This window comes from Anticarsia gemmatalis, chromosome 15, assembly GCF_050436995.1.
Source record: "Anticarsia gemmatalis isolate Benzon Research Colony breed Stoneville strain chromosome 15, ilAntGemm2 primary, whole genome shotgun sequence".
Taxonomy (NCBI): domain Eukaryota; kingdom Metazoa; phylum Arthropoda; class Insecta; order Lepidoptera; family Erebidae; genus Anticarsia; species Anticarsia gemmatalis.
In genome coordinates, this window is record NC_134759.1 from 5,166,634 (window position 1) to 5,186,048 (window position 19,415).

At 36.7% G+C, this 19,415-nt stretch overlaps 1 protein-coding gene across 1 annotated transcript in view; it reads right to left on the bottom strand.

Moving 5' to 3' along the window:
* Nucleotides 1–19,415, bottom strand: part of LOC142978954 (sodium channel protein para-like) — a 71,999-nt gene that overhangs the window by 9,602 nt on the left and 42,982 nt on the right. Inside the window, 22 exon segments of the mRNA XM_076123612.1 lie at nucleotides 1,072–1,276; nucleotides 1,532–1,719; nucleotides 3,591–3,753; nucleotides 4,897–5,070; nucleotides 5,157–5,434; nucleotides 6,968–7,033; nucleotides 7,147–7,255; nucleotides 7,374–7,582; nucleotides 7,767–8,010; nucleotides 8,616–8,684; nucleotides 11,036–11,341; nucleotides 11,654–11,818; nucleotides 11,957–12,101; nucleotides 12,179–12,236; nucleotides 12,442–12,654; nucleotides 13,283–13,374; nucleotides 13,676–13,804; nucleotides 14,600–14,805; nucleotides 15,696–15,851; nucleotides 17,367–17,399; nucleotides 17,649–17,828; nucleotides 19,096–19,199. Of these exon segments, the coding sequence (XP_075979727.1) occupies nucleotides 1,072–1,276; nucleotides 1,532–1,719; nucleotides 3,591–3,753; nucleotides 4,897–5,070; nucleotides 5,157–5,434; nucleotides 6,968–7,033; nucleotides 7,147–7,255; nucleotides 7,374–7,582; nucleotides 7,767–8,010; nucleotides 8,616–8,684; nucleotides 11,036–11,341; nucleotides 11,654–11,818; nucleotides 11,957–12,101; nucleotides 12,179–12,236; nucleotides 12,442–12,654; nucleotides 13,283–13,374; nucleotides 13,676–13,804; nucleotides 14,600–14,805; nucleotides 15,696–15,851; nucleotides 17,367–17,399; nucleotides 17,649–17,795 (3,355 nt within the window). The 5' untranslated portion in view covers nucleotides 17,796–17,828; nucleotides 19,096–19,199.

The window sequence follows — 19,415 nt, forward strand, 5'->3', positions numbered from 1 at the left end:
TAAGAAGAACAGATATCCGTAAAATTGGAGAAGATTTTATTTTTACTCACTATGTATTATGAACAAATGGGTCGAGTGTTTTTTTTTGCTTTCAATCGCACTTTGTGAGAATGATTAATGAGACTAAAATGTTATTTGTTCTGCATAGTTTATAGAATTTTAAGTCTCGACAGCCAAGCTGCTTATAGCTTTTCTACAATTTGTCATAAGTAGGTAGATTTAATTCCGAATAAACTCTCATTCTCACGCTAAGTAGCGGGCGGGAGGGTCTTTACAAAATATTTACGTCATATTGTAAATATGACAATTATAACAAAAATGTGACTGGAGTTTTCGTGTTTCTAACTTTTTGCTAATAGTTTCCGCGGCCTTATCAACTTTGACGCGAGATTAACCAGCAAATAGCAAATATGTTTTTTTCAGTGGAGTATGTAGAAGTGCTTAGAAAATGTTGTGTAGTAAGTAGATAAATATAAAATAATGTCAGCATTGATAAGAATAAATGTTGCTGAGAGCAGGGAAATTTGATAGAATAGTATTTTGTATTCTCAAAAGTAGTTTATAAATTGAATGACAGTAGCGTAAATGAAAGCATAAATACAAAAATGAGAAACTAATAGTGTAACGAGAGCTCAAACACGACAATTATAGGGTCTGCTTTCTACACTTGGATCGCTAGGACGCAGGCAACGCACAGTGTCCACAACACACGCCATTTACAACCAGTATACTTAGATATAAACAACATCATGCTATACAATTATATTTACTTACACACAGAATCATGCTGTTAACACTAGGATTTTTTACATTTTAGTTTATGTTTAACAAAATCTCCATCAATTATATTCAATAAATGAACAACCAAACATATTTATAAAACAATGGTGTCATTTTCATATTTTTTCCTTACATCACATGCTCAAAAAGCATGAGCAGGAATTAAAGATTCTTTATTATAATGTATAATAGAACTGCACTGTTAATTAGAATGATATTCACATAATCTACGTTAGATACAGATACGTAACATCGACATGCCACAGCAAGGCAACCGGACACACATCTTACCGGGAGCGTGGATTGCTATCTGATTCGTCAGCTTGTTTTTCAGAATTTTCATAAAGTCCGCCACGTTTCGTTTGACCCAGTCAATAAACCTCGATATTCTGTTGAAGGCCTCTGCTATTTTGTTCGTATCCTGATCGGCAGTTGGCGTCGATAAACTCGATGAACCGAAATTTGACAGGAGCAGGGCCAAGAAGAGGTTCAAAACCTGAAATGTGTTCTTGTTTATTATATAACTCTACATATTCTAGAATGTGAGTTCGTTGCTTATAGAATTAAGGCAGTTTTTTACAAACGAATTACGTCTACAGTTCATTTTAATAAGATAAATACTTCAAAAGATGAGTTCGCCAAAACTTAATTTACATTAAACACGCAAAGCACGTGTGTTAAACGCACATAGCGCTATGAGGTACAAAAAGTATAAATGTATAAAACAAAATGTTTGAAGGTAGATACTGACCACAAGATTGCCAATAACGACGGTTGCCAAGAAGAATGGTATACAAGAGACATCTCCGACCAACATACAGTCCCACATACTTTCTATCCATTCTCCGCATAGTACTCGGAACACAATCATAAAGCTGTGCATGAAGTCTGTAAAGTTCCATCGCGGTAGGTCTCCGTCCGGGAAACGATCAACGTAATCTGTACATAAATACGCCATCATTAGTATCGAGGAATTTCTCTCCAAGCATTCTCAATCAAATCACTCATAAAATATCTCCTTCTCATTTGTCATATCGGGGCTCATGAAACATCAACGTGAAAGACAACAACGACACGTCACAGATAGAACAACAGATATAAGTAAGAGGTTATAGAAGGCTTGCATTATATATATTTATATCTGAAATATATTTATATATAACAAGGAGATATAGTCTGATACTATTTTAATAATAATATTATAATAGATAAGCAATTTACCACGTTAATATTTACTGCATTTGGTATGCAAATAATGTCGTTTTGTGATAATAAAGTTACTTGTATATTTAAAATATAATTTAGAATTTGTTTCAAAAAAATTTCATTTAAATACATAAATGAACAAACTACATAATATTATTTCACATAACGACAAGCTACAAAAAAGCTCCTCAAATTGTTGTGAATTAAATTAGTATTCGTGATTGTATATTGTCTAATATTTGTGATAAATAAATTATATAATAATATCTATTTAGTGATTGTTCCTAAGATCCTAAAGCATTATCATGCACCACTACATCATGAGCCTATAGAAGTATAAAGCTTACTTGTAACAATGTACTTACTATAACGGCATGCTATAATACTATAAGATAATATCAGAGATAAATATAGCGCTGACGGAAGGCTTAGAAAACATATTAAGAATGTGGAAAGATGTATAAAGGAAATATGAAAGGTAGCTATTTAGCGGTAATGTTTCACAAGTGAGGCGCCTTTTCTTTGGGCTTTTAGATAAAGGACTGTACATACTTTAAGGGTCTGAGGCTCACTTGTAAGGGACACATCGACTCTTACCAATCGTCTAATGAGCACAACAGTGTGACGCACATAAACACAATATCCACTATCCAAACTGCGACGGCGAGCCCAACTTAAAGTGTGGAGGTGAAATTGTTACGATTTAAACATTTATTTTTAGTCTGACTAATGGTTCATGAAAATTTTTTAATCTCACTCTATCATGTCAAATTAATTAAACAAGTAACTAAGATTCGTAGTCCAATAATATGTTGAAGCGAAAGCCAGGTGTGACTCTAAAACATTTTTTTAACTGTTTCAGCTATATAATTTTGATATTACTTTATGCCGTAAGCAAAAATGAAAACCAGGTCTTCCACACTCTAAAATATTATGTAGCGCCAAATATACTTCAACAGTAGTGAAGGTAATTTTGATTCTATATGATGATAGTGTTGATGTCGAATAAGTAATATCGATCCTCGCTATAAATGACCGTCCTCGTTGAACTCAGTAATACATAAATATTTCTTTCATCAATTAAAATGTATGTGATGGTATTGTGACTCTGCGTTTTGTATTACTAGTAGAAAATATGAACGGCCTCGTCTTGAATTTTCTAATTGGAATATTTAAACCGCCGTGAAACATACAGTTATTTATCAATAGAGATACTTGAATGTTGATGAGTAGAGTAGGTACCTATTTGATTTTATGATCATGACTCAGAATATTCTTTAGAATGTTGGAGTTTCGATGTCAATTACACTGGTGTTTATTCATTTTGGTGACATTAATTGAGTAGTGAGTACCGTGTAATTGTAGTATATAAAACTCAGAGATGTGCAAATTCATTTCCTATCATATATTGCTATTGCTAAGCGAATTAGCACATCACTAATTCACAGCTCAAAATAGCTAGTGACATTTACTGTTTTGAATAAAGTCGAAGTCTGTTGAAATACATTAATCGCGCTACACCGGGCGCCGCCGCCGCGTACCAACAGTCAACATCTCCAATCAAACACCAATGTACATGCAACACTCCCACCAATTACACTTACCCACGTAATTTTTCCCGAATAGTTGCATACCCATCACGGCAAATATGAAAATAATGATGCACAATACGAAGGTCAGGTTGCCCAAGGCACCCATTGTCCTACCCATTATGGAGATGAGTAAATTAAGTGTCGGCCATGACTTTGCCAATTTGAATACTCGAAGCTGCAATTACAAATTGTGATACAAGGCGTCACACAAGCTCGCTTACCGGCGCTTCACCTATGCTACTGCGGTACCCTTCCACGACCCGCAATCACTGACAGCAGTGACAGTCGTGGCAGGCGTGACAGAGTCAGAGAGTCACCGTGCCCGGTGCCGTCAGTGCCGTGCCGTGAGTGATTGTGGGCCCTTATCTTATACGGTTAGCAAATGTGTGCTTGAGTTACCTATCGATGTGCACAGAATTATTTCTGTATGAGTGGGATTTATGTTAGTTCTTGTCGTGAGAGCTTTTGGATCGATAATATAGATATTTTGTATATTTGTTATATATTATAATCATCGGTTCTAATTTTATCGTTGTCTCTTATAACGACATAGATCCCATCAGTAGACGACCTGATGCATCAAAGTACCCTTCGTAAGCGAAGCTGCAAGTCAATCTATGTTACTCGATGCAAAGCTTAAATTATGATCTGAAGCTGCGTGGCGTAGCTTTATAACGTGTGGCGCGGGCTCGTGGTGGCTCCGAGCCACACATCCTGTTATAAAGCCTCAGCGAGGACTCATCAGTCCGTCATGAAATAATGTTCAATCAAGCCCGTGTAAAAATTTTTGTTGTGTAAAGCTGAATAATTAATAATGAAGCTTAATTCTTTAATTAGAGATGCTAAATTTTCTTTTAAATTAGAACCTGTGTAGTTCTTGCCAAACAACTGCATTCCCATCACCGCGAATATGAATATAATGATGCAAAGTACAAAGGTCAAGTTCCCTAAAGCTCCCACCGTCCTACCCATTATGGATATAATTAGGTTTAGCGCCGGCCAAGACTTGGCCAGTTTAAATACACGTAGCTGAAAATATTTCACCACATTTATATATTAATTACATTCACATTAATATTAGTCTTAATGTTAGAGTGAAGTATGGAGTAAGAGTATCGTGAGACAAGTTCACAGGGTACGGAAACATAGATACAATCATATTGTAACACGAACAAGCCGGGAGGTAATGTCCACAGAGGTAGGTGTAGCAAACAAACTTATACAAATAGAAGAATCTGGATGTTGATTAGTATTTCAAATAAATGGTATCGGTTGATGAAGTTAGATTGTAAATAGTAATAAGAAAAATGATACATACCAAACGAAAGGAACGCAACACAGACAAACCCTGAACACCTTCTAGTCCCAACTCCAACAATGATAAGGCCACAATGATAAAGTCAAAAATATTCCATCCCTCCTGGAAGTAATACTTTGGGCTCATAGCTATTAATTTCAGTGTAGCTTCTATTCCGAAGGTAGCAGTGAAAAACTGAAAAAGACAAACATTGAATATGAAAGAATGTTGTAAATAAATGTGAGTAGTCGGTTACAAGTGTATAATGTAGTGATACTGACATAATTGCCACTCTTGAGCGCCCTCTCCATGTCGCGATCCATGTCGTGGTGGTCGAGCGCCATGAACAGCGTGTTGACGACGATACACAGCGTGATGAACAGCTCTACGAAAGGGTCGAACACGAGCAGCGCCACGTACTTCTGAAACTCCAGCCACAACCAACAGCAGTCCCACACACAGAAGATGTCTATTACTTTCATGGTGAACTCCAGAAGTTTCTCCTTGAACGTAGGCCCATCCTCATCGTCTTCCGCTGTTGGGAAGTAGTACACTGACACTGTTGCGTCCCGTTTACCGGCAGAGTGCGTGTGTGTGTGTTACAGAGAGAGAGACAGAGAAATAATTTTGTTAGTATTCGCTCATTATTTTTTAATACAAATTACATCTTTCCAATAAAAGATAGAGTATTTTTTTAGAATGAGACTGACTTTTAAATTTGTTCATATTAGTCATTTCATTCTTTTATTGGAATGTTCGAATCTTAAATTCTAGACACCAATATCCATATTTTTTGCATGTTTGCTGGCTGTCATTTATTTAAAAACAATTATAAGGATGCGCAAACTCGTGGCACTCACAAGTGCTGGCGACTGAAGGCACTCCACGGGAATATCACACCACTGTGCTGGGTAACCTCGTGCAAAGTAAACTCAAACAAGACTACCGGTGGCTAACTCTCCAATACTCTCAACTGCTCTCAAGCTTACTTGCTTAACTACTCGAAATGCTCCCATGAATGATACATACTGAGCTCAATTGACAATTTCGACTCATCGCTGACCAAAAAATATGAATATCGTGGCTAAACCCAAACTAAGAGTGATTTAAGCAATCTTAGAAGCTTTATGCATAAATTTGTATTTGTTTTTACTGCTCCTTACATTATTATTAATATTTTACAACATGATACAAGTCTAATTATGACTGATTGACATCGTCTTACCTCGATGAAGTCAGAAAAACCCAAATAGCGACTAACATGCATTTAATAAAAAGGATGGAATCCAGTCAGTACGATCCATAGTCAATATATTACGCAGAAATAAAAATAACAAAAGTTTCACTCTGTACAAAGTAATTGTGCTCTGAGGTAGTAAGGTGCTGTGCTGACTTGCTGAAGTAGCGGAAGCAGTGCTCGTGGGTAAACAGAGGTACAAGCTCGATAAGGCTCTCGTATAAATATATTGGCGACGGTGAATGGACATCTAAGTGTAACACATGTGAGTGTAGTCAACATTGTGAGATTACAATGTATATCTGACAAAGGTACCATGTAGGCAGCTACTGTTCACTCGTGTTAACGGTTGAAGAAAAATCTCTTGTTAGTGACTTCAAAAAGTTTGAAGTTTGAGAACACCAAGACATGACCGATATTCTTCTATATTAAAAGTTTCGTTTTTATTACGTTCGTTATTCTTTCTTTCAGTTTTCGTGCTCATGTCGATTTGAACTAATCATTCCGTGACGTTAATTTTTCTTCAACTCAATGTGCGTGCGAGTGCAATATTCTATCTTTGATAGCTGTAGGCAACGCCAATAAATGACATCCACAAATGTTGGTTTTGTTTTTATTTTGCCAATTATGCTTTTTTGTTGCATAATGAGCAAATACCGGCCAAGTGTAAGTCTGTTAGTGTTTGTGTAAAACGTTTTTGTTCTTATTCTGTTTATTTAACTGTTGGGTTAGTTAGAAAGAAGCGTAGAGTATATATAAAACATCGATCATTAAGTAAAATAAAGTTAAAGAATGCAAAGACATTAGCGTTGTTACTTGGCAACAACATTAATAGTGTATTGTGTGAGGTCGTACCGTTCTGGTCACTGGCGCGACTCTGTCGACCCGCTTGCTCGATGATCTCATTCAATACCATTACATCTGGAACAGATTAGACACACAATTTATTTATTATAATTGTCAAAATCTTTCATGTCTACTCTACTAACAACATTTAGTGCGTTTTGGAAGTCACTAATTAACAGAGTACGTACCTCTCATATCTACTACATTAGGCTGTTGCGTAGACTCTATGAACGGATTGTCGTTTGACGGTTTTAACACTTTTCCGGCTTCGTCGGTGCATTCAGTCGTGCTCATCTCCTGAAAACACAAATTTATACGATAAGTTGCCACGATTCAGATGTTGTTGTTTTACAAGGAGTGTTCTCTTACGCTTTTTATAACAAAAATAAAGCAAAGTATATAGGGAGTAGCTTACATATTCTCTAAGAGGTCTGGAGGCGAGCGAGGAGTCCTGCCGCGGCAGCGGGTAGGCGTGCGGCTGCGAGGTGACGCTGTGGTTGCGCGAGGCGGAGCGACCACGCAACCGCGCCTCCTTTGTTTGCTGCTTGCCGCCGCCCAGCAGGTCGCCGTGCGACGTGTACGACAGCCGCGACTGATGCGACGTATACGACGAGTGACGGGATCCTGATGACATCACTTCACTTATAATATCATTCAGTAAACTTCATCGATTTATGAAACGAGTATACGTTCTGTAATCACAAGTCTTGGGAAAAATAAATTATCCGGTCACGGTACCTGTAGTAAAACCACTCTATCAAAGGTATAATTTAAGATTTCGTAATGTATAATCTTTGAATGTACTGACCTAAATTAGCGTAGTAAACTGGAATAATGATAGCACCGTTCTCTTCAGACATAGGGGTTACGGCATTGGAGTCGTCAGCGTAGGGCAGGTGCTCCTGCGCGTCCAGGTACGTGGACAGCACCAGCGGCTTGCGGTCGGCGCCGGGCGGGTAGCGAGCTCGACCGTTCGGCCGCAGCGCCATCTGGTGCGAGCCCCGCGACCCGCGCCGCAAATTGAACGGCGAACCGGGCAGAGATAACGAAGCCTGCACCCATACTCAACATTCAACATACTTATCCACTTTGAACTATCATTGACAATTTCATATAGCTTTCTTGGTTGCTGGTTTCGATTATGAGTTTTATATCACTAGAAAACCTTTAGTTACATATTTTTCCTCAATTCAGATCGAGTAGCTATTACACATTACTGTCGTCTCACATTTCTTTTTTTCTTTTACTAAAATGAACCGGCTGCAGAGGCTTTAACTAAGCTTTGAAGTAAGTAGTCCTAAATCTTATTTATAAGTTGATGATTTATTTACTTTCATGTGCTGATAAACAATAGCGATAAATAAAAGACAGAATTTGAGGAATGTAGAAAGAAGTTAGAAATAATTAAGTAAAAAGTAAATGATCGGTGCTTAAAATGGTGAAATCGAATTATAATATGGGCTAAAAAAAATGAAATCGTTACCTTAATATGTTAAATAATACAAATCACAGCAAAATAATGTGGAAGATACTGGTTACCACTAATAGTCGAGTCGGAAGAGCAAGAGCTACACAGAGAAAACAAAAGAGGAGTTAAGTCCTATTGTAAAGGAAGTGGTAGGGGAGCACAAACACCAATGAGGATAGAAGGACAAACCTGTGAGCCCTCCCGCAGTGGCCCATATGACAACTGGCCGATTTTATTTATGCGTTCAGGGTGGGGGACCTTCAATACACAAACAAAAATTTCGAGTTTATTACATTTCAAGAACTTATAGCGACAATTATCTAGCATCCACCAAAAAGGATAAAAGGACGGAGAGTAGGCATTGCCATATTACACAGATCAAAACATAAACAAAATCAAAACTCGGCATACAATCATAACTGAACGTTGCAGCTTAGAAGCGATCTTGTGATGAAAACAAAATACTCTTGTGATACCAGAGGTAAGTCCAACTCTACGAATGTGTTGCTAGCTTTAGATGAAAATATATAGAAAAGACCTAAGGATTACAAATATGTACAATAAGAATTTTGCTTTCAGTCTAGCATCCACGTGAGGAGAAAAATTCAAGGAAAAAATAAAAGTAAGGATGCTTGATAAAACTCTTATTGTAGAACAAAATAAGTACAATAAAATAGCAATGATAGTAATGAGTGAAAGCAACAGTTAGTCAAGTAACTTTGTTTATAAACACATGAAGTAATGTGGGGTTCTCATGCATATTTGCATACGACTAATTCATAGTCCTATCGTAGCTATTTACTTCTGTCAATCTACATCTATAGTCATGACGACTGTTCTTTTGTTCGTCCAAATATTGAAGCCTCCGCATGTCGCTAATCGAAATTGAGGAATTAAATGTTACTTCAATATTAATAAGAACAATTTAATTGATAATAATTATATTATTATGCTGACTGAACCTACCTCTCCTTCGTCGATACGTTCAGTTTCGGCCCGGCCCGGTCTTAAACACTCACATTGCAAAAGAAACAATCTACCATGACAATAGATTCATTCACTCCAATATTATTCCTTAGATTTATCGTTTCCCTCAAGGTCTTAGTCTCAAATTGTTGTCGATATGTTTGATAAGGTTGCTGAAGAAATATTATTGGAGACCAGATGTAGAGCTAAAAGTTAACTACAGTGCATCATTCCATGAGTACAATATGCAACTTCTAGGAACCATGCGAACATGAACACTTCGTTATGGTATTCAATGAACTTATAAAACCGTTAATAAATTATATCTTCTCTATAGAATAAGTGAAAACATAATACTGAAATTAAATCACGTCGTGCTAATTAATGTCTCGAAACATAAATGCTAAAGAGATCTAATTGAGGAAATATGTAATGTATTACATCTATTTTCATTGATTTTTGTGCATCTATCTGTGCCATACACTAGAAGTTCTATAATTCAAGTGAGTCTAAACGATCGCTAGAGGATGGTTTTATGAGAATATTTAACTACACGAACGATATCGTTCTTTTAAACATGGCAAGAGCACAGATAAATGTTGAAAATAATAATAGATCGTTACATGGTACACAATAAAGACAGCCTTCAACAGAATGTTAGGTAACTAAGACGCATGCTTCAAGACAACAGTTCTGGTATGACTGAGGATCACATAGATAAACGAAAAATAATAATTATTCGAAGACATTGCAAATATTCAGATATAGCAGCATTTGTCAGTACTGTTTAATATTAGTTCAATGAAAAGCCCCAAGGCTTTTTCATCTGTGTATTTGCATTAGCAAGAAAACATTGTACATCACCGGGCAAACTCAAAATAAAATTGGAAGCTTAGCAATAAACACATAATCATAAAATAGTTCTTTTCAACTTGATTATATTACAGAAAGTGCTAGAATGAAATGATAGTGAGACAAGAGTGTTTTAGAAGCTTTTCTTTGTTGTCATTTTATCTCTATTGAATTGCATAAAGCAGCGCGTGGTTTGGGTCAAGTTGAAAAGACACTGCTCGACTGACAATAATTCAATGCAATGAAAAATTTGGAACAAGTACTACTTTTCTAAATTACATTTTGTCACAAATATAATATATTATATTATATTGTTCAATTAAAAAACTTGCGACGCGGGACGAATAACATATAGTAGGAGTTGATAAAAAAGGGTCAAGAATTTGTTGAATTCCAGTTGTGATATTGCATAATAATTTGACCCAATGAATACGGTACCATTTGTAAGAATGATTAAAACATGTCGTGACAAGTGAAGGGCTGACATCGATTCCTGTGTTATGAAACACGTATGGAAACTGTGATAAGAAAAAGTTGATATTAAACATGAGTACGGGTTAATTTATCAGTTCTGATGGATTACAATATACCTACAATATGGAAAATTGATTACGAAAAAATAATCATAAACTGAAATTTCGATAAGAACTCTTTGACTGATATTTGTGAGAATTTACTCTCGCTAAGTCGAGAGCTTGAGGGAATTTGGGTTATCTGGTTCTATCGTTCGAGTCGCATAGAATCAGAACAATTGTCAGCGAGGTGTTCGGTGAGTGAGAGCGCATACTCACCATGCTGACCTTCCTGGGGCGGCGTGCGTTGTCGTGAGGTTCGGTTGGCTTGTGCGTGGGCTGAGTGCTCACCGAGTCCTGGAAGGGGTCGCTACGGAGGGACATGCGCTCGCGCGTATTGTCGTCCTGGTTGCCGCGCTCCTGGTTCACGAACAGCTCGTAGCTCTGACACGAGAAGTCGGAGGGCGACTTGGCGGGGTGCGCCTCCGCGTAGGCCGCCGCCTCGGCCGCTGCCGCCTGCTCGCGCGCGTGCGCCTCGCGCGCCTCCTGCTTGTCCGCGCGCGCCGCCGCCTTCTGCTCCGCTTCCTGTTGCCAACCGTGCACAATAACATCGCCTCTTTTGTTCATTCATTCAATTATATCTTGTCACTTGTAGCGATGCAATTGATATAATTATATTACTGTCACCAATTGTCTTTGCACTTATCACTAACGCTGGCGTATTCTTCTTTATTGGGGTCGATACTACTATTAATTTGCTTTTATTTGGCTTAGAAATTGCTGCTTAGAAAAGTTTATTTTTCTTGTAAATAAGTAGAGATGCTTTAAACTGCAACCTTGTTTGTTTGATTTTATATTTTACCTAGATACAGAGAGCGGCAAGTTAGCTGGACTCACCCGTAGCGCCTCTTCCTCAGCCTGTTCTTCCTCTTCTGCTTTCTTCTGCAGTTCGTCGTATGACATGGCGACGATGGCCAAGATCAAGTTCACTAGATAGAACGAGCCCAAGAAGATGATCACCACGAAGAACAACACGTGCCATGACCCCGCTGACCTCAGCACCTTTGACAAATACGTAATAATAATGTAAGTTTGTATCATATAAAAAATATTTCAATCGTTGTAGTTATTTTTTGCCTTTTTTGTATTCTCATGAAATCTCATTTATTCAAATTAAAGCTGAGAAGGTAGAGTACTTACCAATTGATAAAGATTTTCCCAGTAATCCTGAGTCATAAGTCGGAAGGCTGACAGGAAGGCCCAGCCAAAGGTGTCGAAACTAGTGTATCCGTAGTTAGGGTTCGGTCCGTACCCTTGCAAGCAGATGTAACCAGGCTCGCATTGACTATAAACAACGCACGACGTTAGTAAGTTTTAGTTTAACAGAAGTGTTCCATAAAGTATCGTATTGATTGTCCTTACCCAGCTCCTGATGAATTTCCACATAGTGGATATTCCCCTCCATCCCCATACCAGTTGGCTGAAAATAAAAAGATGCATCGAATTCTTTTATGATCACTATGTGACCTAATGTGATGGATTTCATGAATTAATTATAAAATTTCATATCATACACAAATGTGTGTGGAGTAACATATGGAATGACTACTGTAAAACGCTACTAATTAATATTCTTAAAGTTAGAAAGGTCTAGTTCACTACTTGGCAATTTGTAATGATCTTACTCTCATTCTGGCAGAACCTCTCCCAGTTCTCATCGGTGAGGTTACCCCAGGAGCCGTCTTCCGGGAAGACTTTAATACACTTTTGCGTCAACACCCCCATGTAGATCTGTAGGCCCATCAGCGCGAACACAGACAGTGAAAACATCGTCAAGATTATCACATCCCGCAGATTCTTCACTGACTCTATCACGGCGCCGACGATTGTTTTCAAACCTGTGTATAATAACATCCACATGTAATAACATACTATTCCATCTTTGACATGAGTTTATTAAAGTGCAGCAGCATTGGCTAATCATCCAATACATTTGTGATGTGCACTCATTAAGGATTCGTTGAAGTCTGTTATGGCAACAAAGATCTTTTGCCTACCATTCCTCACAAACATCGTTATGACATTATCAGAAATGGCCATTATTAGGCAGAATATAATCTAAAACCAGCAAATCATTAATTGCGTAAGTCATATGTTGAGTGTTGCTGATATTCCCTGACTTGCAGAATATAACACATTCGTAGTTATCACATGAAGCTCACGCAAGTCACGGTAAGACGGATGCACTTGTCCTTGTTGTTATAAAATATATATGTTTTATCAATATAAGTACACGTGCAGTTAATAAGATGTTTTTGTTGATTTGCACGTGATTGGAGTAACTTTTATTTATTCAAAATAAACTATATTTAATAGATACCTATTCGGTATGCCTACATTCTCTAATTCGACAATTTTAAGAAATTATTACTGCCTATGTTAATAACTATTATTAACTATATAATTAAGTACAACAATTCTATTATTTTGAAGCTCTATGTACATAATAAGTAATGTAATGTTTACCCGGTACGATGGCCACAGTCTTGAGCGCTCGGAGTACCCTGAACGTTCTGAGGGCGGCCAAGTTGCCGAGATCTATGCCCATCGTCACATAACTGCAAACAGACACCCACAACAACAACATCTACGTTAATATACGCAACTACAGCACTACACACTTTGTAATCTAATACTTTAGTCCTATTACATTTATATTAAAAATAAAGAAAGGACTTCTTCACATCGCTTTACTACTATTAACTTTATAATATTTTTCTCATTACGGAATCGACAAATATTAACAAATATTCTTCTATAAAGAACTAGTTAAATGACACATCAAATATAACGATATATAATCTACAATTCAACGATTTGAACGTTCTACATAATTCAATAAAATTGTCTACTACTCACGCTAAAGCTATAACTACGAAGTCAAGCCAATTCCATGCATCTCTAAGGTATGTGAATGGCTGTAGTATGAAACCCCTGGCCATTACTTTCACCGCTGATTCAAACGTGTAGATCCCGGTAAAGATAACTCTGGAAAAATTCACCTCCACTGAGGAACGCCACTCATAAAGTAATAAAAAACATTTCTATAATATGAGATACAATATAAGTTCAGCATCTCAACTCGTCCGAGATGGTAGTAAATGTATGAACAAAACATTATATATCTAAATAAGAATACAGTAATATTATATGTATAATAAATATGGGTAATACGTCTAAATTCAAGATAATAATAAAACATGTTGATATGTACAGTTAATGAATATTGCAGTCTGTATGTAGTCGAAGGTATGTTGATGGTGAAGATGAGTAGTACTGATGTGGTAGTCTGGCGAAACAACATCAACCATTATTAGGAATTGTTCAATGTTCACTCACATATTGTATTGTTTCAAATAACTTTTCTGAATGGTATCTATTTGTATCCAATTAAATTTTAGACAAACATGAATATGCATTGCATTTGGTCATTACAGCCAGGGAATATTGTTATAAATCTCTATACGCCTGTCTAAAGCGATTCAGGAATTCTATGTATATTAATACATGTTTATATTAAAAATGTTTTCCAATAATTTACTATAAATATAATTTCTAACAATTTACGTCCGTTTCTAAATATTATCGATTATATCAATTGGAAAACTAGCTGAAACACTAACAATTTTGAAACTAGCGTGCACTCTACTAATGTTCTAGAACCTAAGAAAGGATATGTTCTGTCGTCCGGTGGTATTTCAAAATTGCAAATTGAAATTCGTAATCGAATCAAGAAACTAACTTAGATGTTGGAAAAATGCATAGAATAGAAGGTATACTCACTCAGTACTTTCGACGGTTGGAGTCGTAGGCATTATCATAAGAATACAGTTGACTAGAATTGTGGTAATGATAAACAACGAGAACAAAGGATGTACTAGAATGTATATCGCCACTCTTCTTATAGGATTGAACGGGTCTAGTATCCAAAGGGCGTTTGTTGCCGAAAATCTGAAGATATCTTTACCCTTGCTTATCACTACGAAGGTCTGAAACAAAACACATTATCAGTTTAATAATATTATTTCGTCCTTATGTATATGATCAATGTTCAATTTCATATTTTTCTATACTGGGTATTATGATTATTGTCTCTGGCTTTTCCTAAAATCGACGCAAATATTATATTTATCAACAAAAGTTATTAACGATTATGATTAAATCTTCCACAGGTGTCAAACTATGATCAGCATATTCAAATACGAAAAGGCAAAGTAAGCATTACATATAATCAGTTAAGCAGTTTTATCTAAGTTATCTTCGTAACGTTAATATAAATAATTAGAAGTATATTAATAAACAAAATATAGTGATAAAGAGCTTTTGTAATCTTCATTTGAGGTTATCTGTATGTAACAATAATATTACCTATTATAACGATTTGAATGAACTGTAACTTCATAAAAATGATCAAAGTCTTTAAAATAACATAATTACATTTTAAATGAACCACGTCTTTAATTTTTATGTTGAACATTTACTGTACAAAATGTACGTACATAGGTAACGCACACTTATTAGTTTTTGATATGTATAGTTCATTCGCCTATCATCAGACATATTTTATATTTTCATGTACTTTGTACTTTATGAATACATCTTCAATATAGTAAAATATGCTTAGTAATGAAGAGTAAGATGATTAATTATTATCAATTACGATAATATCATGCCTATTTTTTTGAGGAATAACTAATACACCCGTTTGTTTAGTTCTACAATAAACAACGTGCTTTGGAAATAAAACTGCAAATCAAAATTTTGACACAATCAAAAGCACGACAATATTATCGTGATGTAAAGATTATGAAATGATTTATTTTCGTGGTATGTTTGTGTATATCAACAAGAACCGTTGGACTGTTTTAAATATACTCACTGTTTGATTATGATAGAAGGGATCGATGTCCTCAAGAGGTATGGAGGACACTTCCGGGGGGAAGGAGCCCTGCATTCGCACCGGCAGCGGCAGGCCCTGCTCCAGGGTCGCGTCCGGCTGAGGACCTTCGTCCTCGTCCTCGTCATCGTAACGCACCTACGTCCATACAACACTTCGATCAAATATCTCTGAGGAAACCAACAAATATTCTACAAAACATGTCAAGAGCAGAACAAAGGCATTGTCAGACTGTTTATACAAGTATAATCACCATCTCCACATAAAAAATATAGAACTTCCTGGAATCCCGATCTGCTTTTGACGAATATAAATGACATCCTTGGTACCTAAGCTGTGCGTTTGTCTTTTGTCGTACGTTGCTCATAGACTTACTTACTCTCAGACATCGAGTCAAATCCAAGTTTGTTGAAACAAGCTAGCCTAATGTAAGCCTAGTTCAACAGACCATATCATGAGCATGTATGCGCTAATGCTCGTAACAATACTGTTGGCTAGACAACTAATATTATTACAGAGCCATTGAGTCAGCATGTCTGGTGAAGGCGTTTAAAGCTAATTTTATTGAGTGTAGTGCTGCTGTCTGTGTAACTATGATGCGTATCTGGCATAACTAAAAGCATTGTTTCAAACCTTCCCCACTATTATGTTACCATTCCGAATGTGCGAGCGAGGTATCCAAACACATCGCCGGTGTTAATCACCACACAATCATTACTGTCACGAACTGGCGTCGATTCGAAAACGGTCCCAGAATAGGAGGCGTGACTAGCGCAAGCCCAAAATGTTACAAAATACGAATCATAACCAACAAAATTGTTCATTTGTACTTATTATTTAGTGTAAACTATTATGCACTAAACGCTAGCTAGGTGATGCCACCGTGCTAGACCTAGATGACGGCAGTCGATGATGATGTGACGAACATGAGCCAGTCCTGTGCAATGCTTGAAATGGTGAATGTTATGTGCTGGTGTACTCGAACACTAACGCTTATAGTTATTGGAGTTCACACGTTTTCATATAAGTCGTTCGTCAATTAATATAAACCACTCAACTCTATGGTATCGTATTTAACAATATTTTGGAATTTGGATTTACGGGCATTGATCTACGTTATCTATCTCTCATCAATACTGGGTTCAAGGTTTACTAAAAGACTGCTATCGATTCAACAAGGTTTTTATCTGTTACTCGCTAAAGGGGGGAGAAATTATTCAAATTAATGACAGGGAGACACTATTCGGTGAATGCATTTCATCTTTACATGAATCGTCAGAGAGTGGTGGTAACTCTGTTAAACATTTTTCGAAATGCAAATAAATATGAGAAGCCGTCGTTGTTACTACTGTAAGATTAGCTGTTACGTACTACACTTCCGTTAAGGTAACAGCTAAACTTGTAAACACTGTTTTTACATTACTTTGCCGACAAAGCGATGTGTTTAAGGAATAATGCTTTAAATGCGGTCAATATGCATAAATCAGAATGCAGTACAAGTTATCGCACTAGAACAAATGTGGCGCCAATGTTGTGGGAGCTTGCAATATTTTATGTTGATACAAATTTCGTTTGTGAAAGCGATAACTTGCTGAAAAATTCTCTAAAAAAACGAGCCGTAAAAAGGTTAAAGGGGCAAGCAAGCATTCTTACTTCTTTTTTCTTTTTCGTCCGCCCCAAATCGTTCTGGAATAATTTAAAAATTATCCGTCAGAGTTTGCTTTGTTGTTTTTTTATTGTTTCATGTATGTGCCACACAAAATGTTAGTGATGTTTTTTGTGTGCTAGCTAACATTTTTTTCACTCGTGTCAAAGTCAGCCGACATTGTCCTAATGGTAATCGGTAGCTTAGCTTCTTCAGTGTGTAGAGTTGTAAAGTCACTCGACACTCGTGTAGCAGCACCGCGACACCTGCTTGAGCTCTGAATCACTCACCTCGCCTTCCGCTCGTTTTTTCTCGAGTTCCTTTTGCTTGGCATGCTCCTCAGCTATGCGGGCTTCGATAGCGGCCAGTGACTCTCTTGTGAAGGGTCGGAACAAGCTTCGTTCTTCCTCGCTGATCGAGTCCAAGTCCTCGGACATTGTCTATCGAACTCCCCCCGAGTGAACTGCCAACTACAATAAAAAAGAACATCACATTAGATTAAATCAAAGCTAATATACATGTTACATAGGAAGTTACTGGTATGTACAACGTTGGATGTTTAATACATAAATAAAATAAAACTGAATCTCTTATCGGAATTATAACAGTAACAAGTCGCTAGTTGGCATGTACCCAAAATGATGAGCAAGCAACTTGATGCGGCCGCTGCTGCGTGACTTTGCTTTTGTGAACGATCTTAGCCTTGATATAGTTTTGATTAAGCATAGTAAGTTCAATATGCTGAAAGTTTTAAGGAATCATGAACCAAATATAATATTACATTGCTTAAGTCTACAAGCCCTTGACACACGTAATTAACGTGATTTTGTAAATAAGTAGTAGGTAATACATAGTTTTAGTAGTCAAGAATACGACTGTCAAGTTATAACCTGTCCTATTCCGTATCTCAAAAGTTATTTGAAATGTACAATGAATTTATATCTTATCGTAGAGTTTTTATCTAGATTAAAAGTCATAAAGAATTAAAAACTGTATACAAATAACGGAGCGGCAAGGATGTGGTATTATATTAACAATATAATTTCCTTCATACTGCCTCCCTGGCTCTATAAGACAGTGTTTGTGCCTTCAGAACTAGGCCAAGGGCGTCCTTTATATTGTGCGTTACGGACGTAACATATTTTATTTCTTTTCTTTATCACTTTCGGGACGAATTATAGGATTAATATTGGTTGGAATAATTATTAATATATCTGATCTATCGGTCCTTCCATGGTTTAAGATATAGTAGCCAATCGCAACAGCATGTATATTTAAACCTTTCAGCCGTTGGTAGCTGTTTAGCTGAATTTAAATGTATTGATTAAACATAAAATCTATTAAACATATTACAATATAAAATCAAGCACTAAAGTTATCGCGTTACTTCAAAACTTATCCAGTTTTGCGTCCGGTAGATACGCAATGCGGGAGGGGAAATTTGTTTTTTCCGCACTGCGCATTTGTAGTGGCACCTTTACCTTTAAAATTTCTTTGTTTCGATCAGAACATAGATTCAACTATTAATACATTATATTTTTAACCAAAACTATTTCAACATAAGATGCATTTTATAGAAATAAATACTGTCTTCACGCTCCACCCTAGATCCACGTATTGTTTATTCCAGGCTGGAGAAAATCTCTTCTGTTTTATCGATTACCTTGTTTGGGATTGTATGGTTTCCCAGTTTAATGAAGGGAACAGGTTGAATGTGTTTGAATGAATGATATTTACCTGCTAACAGTGAATGGGCGGGTGCGTGTGGTGCGGGAAACGCGCGCGGCCGCACGCTCCACGCCCGCGTTCTCCCGCCAACCACCTACGGGCGGACCGCCCTTCTGTCAAACCAAACATTCTTATTGTTCTTACTTATGTACTAACTGCACTCAACAATATCTATATTTGAAATTACAACTTAGCAATACCTATGAAGTAAAAGTCACTGAACAGAACTTGGCTAACTCAGTAAACAGTATATTTTTGTTATTGCTGTTACTTAGGTACCTACTTAATTATTTGTATCAAATAAAACGTATAAATCCCAATAAATCATA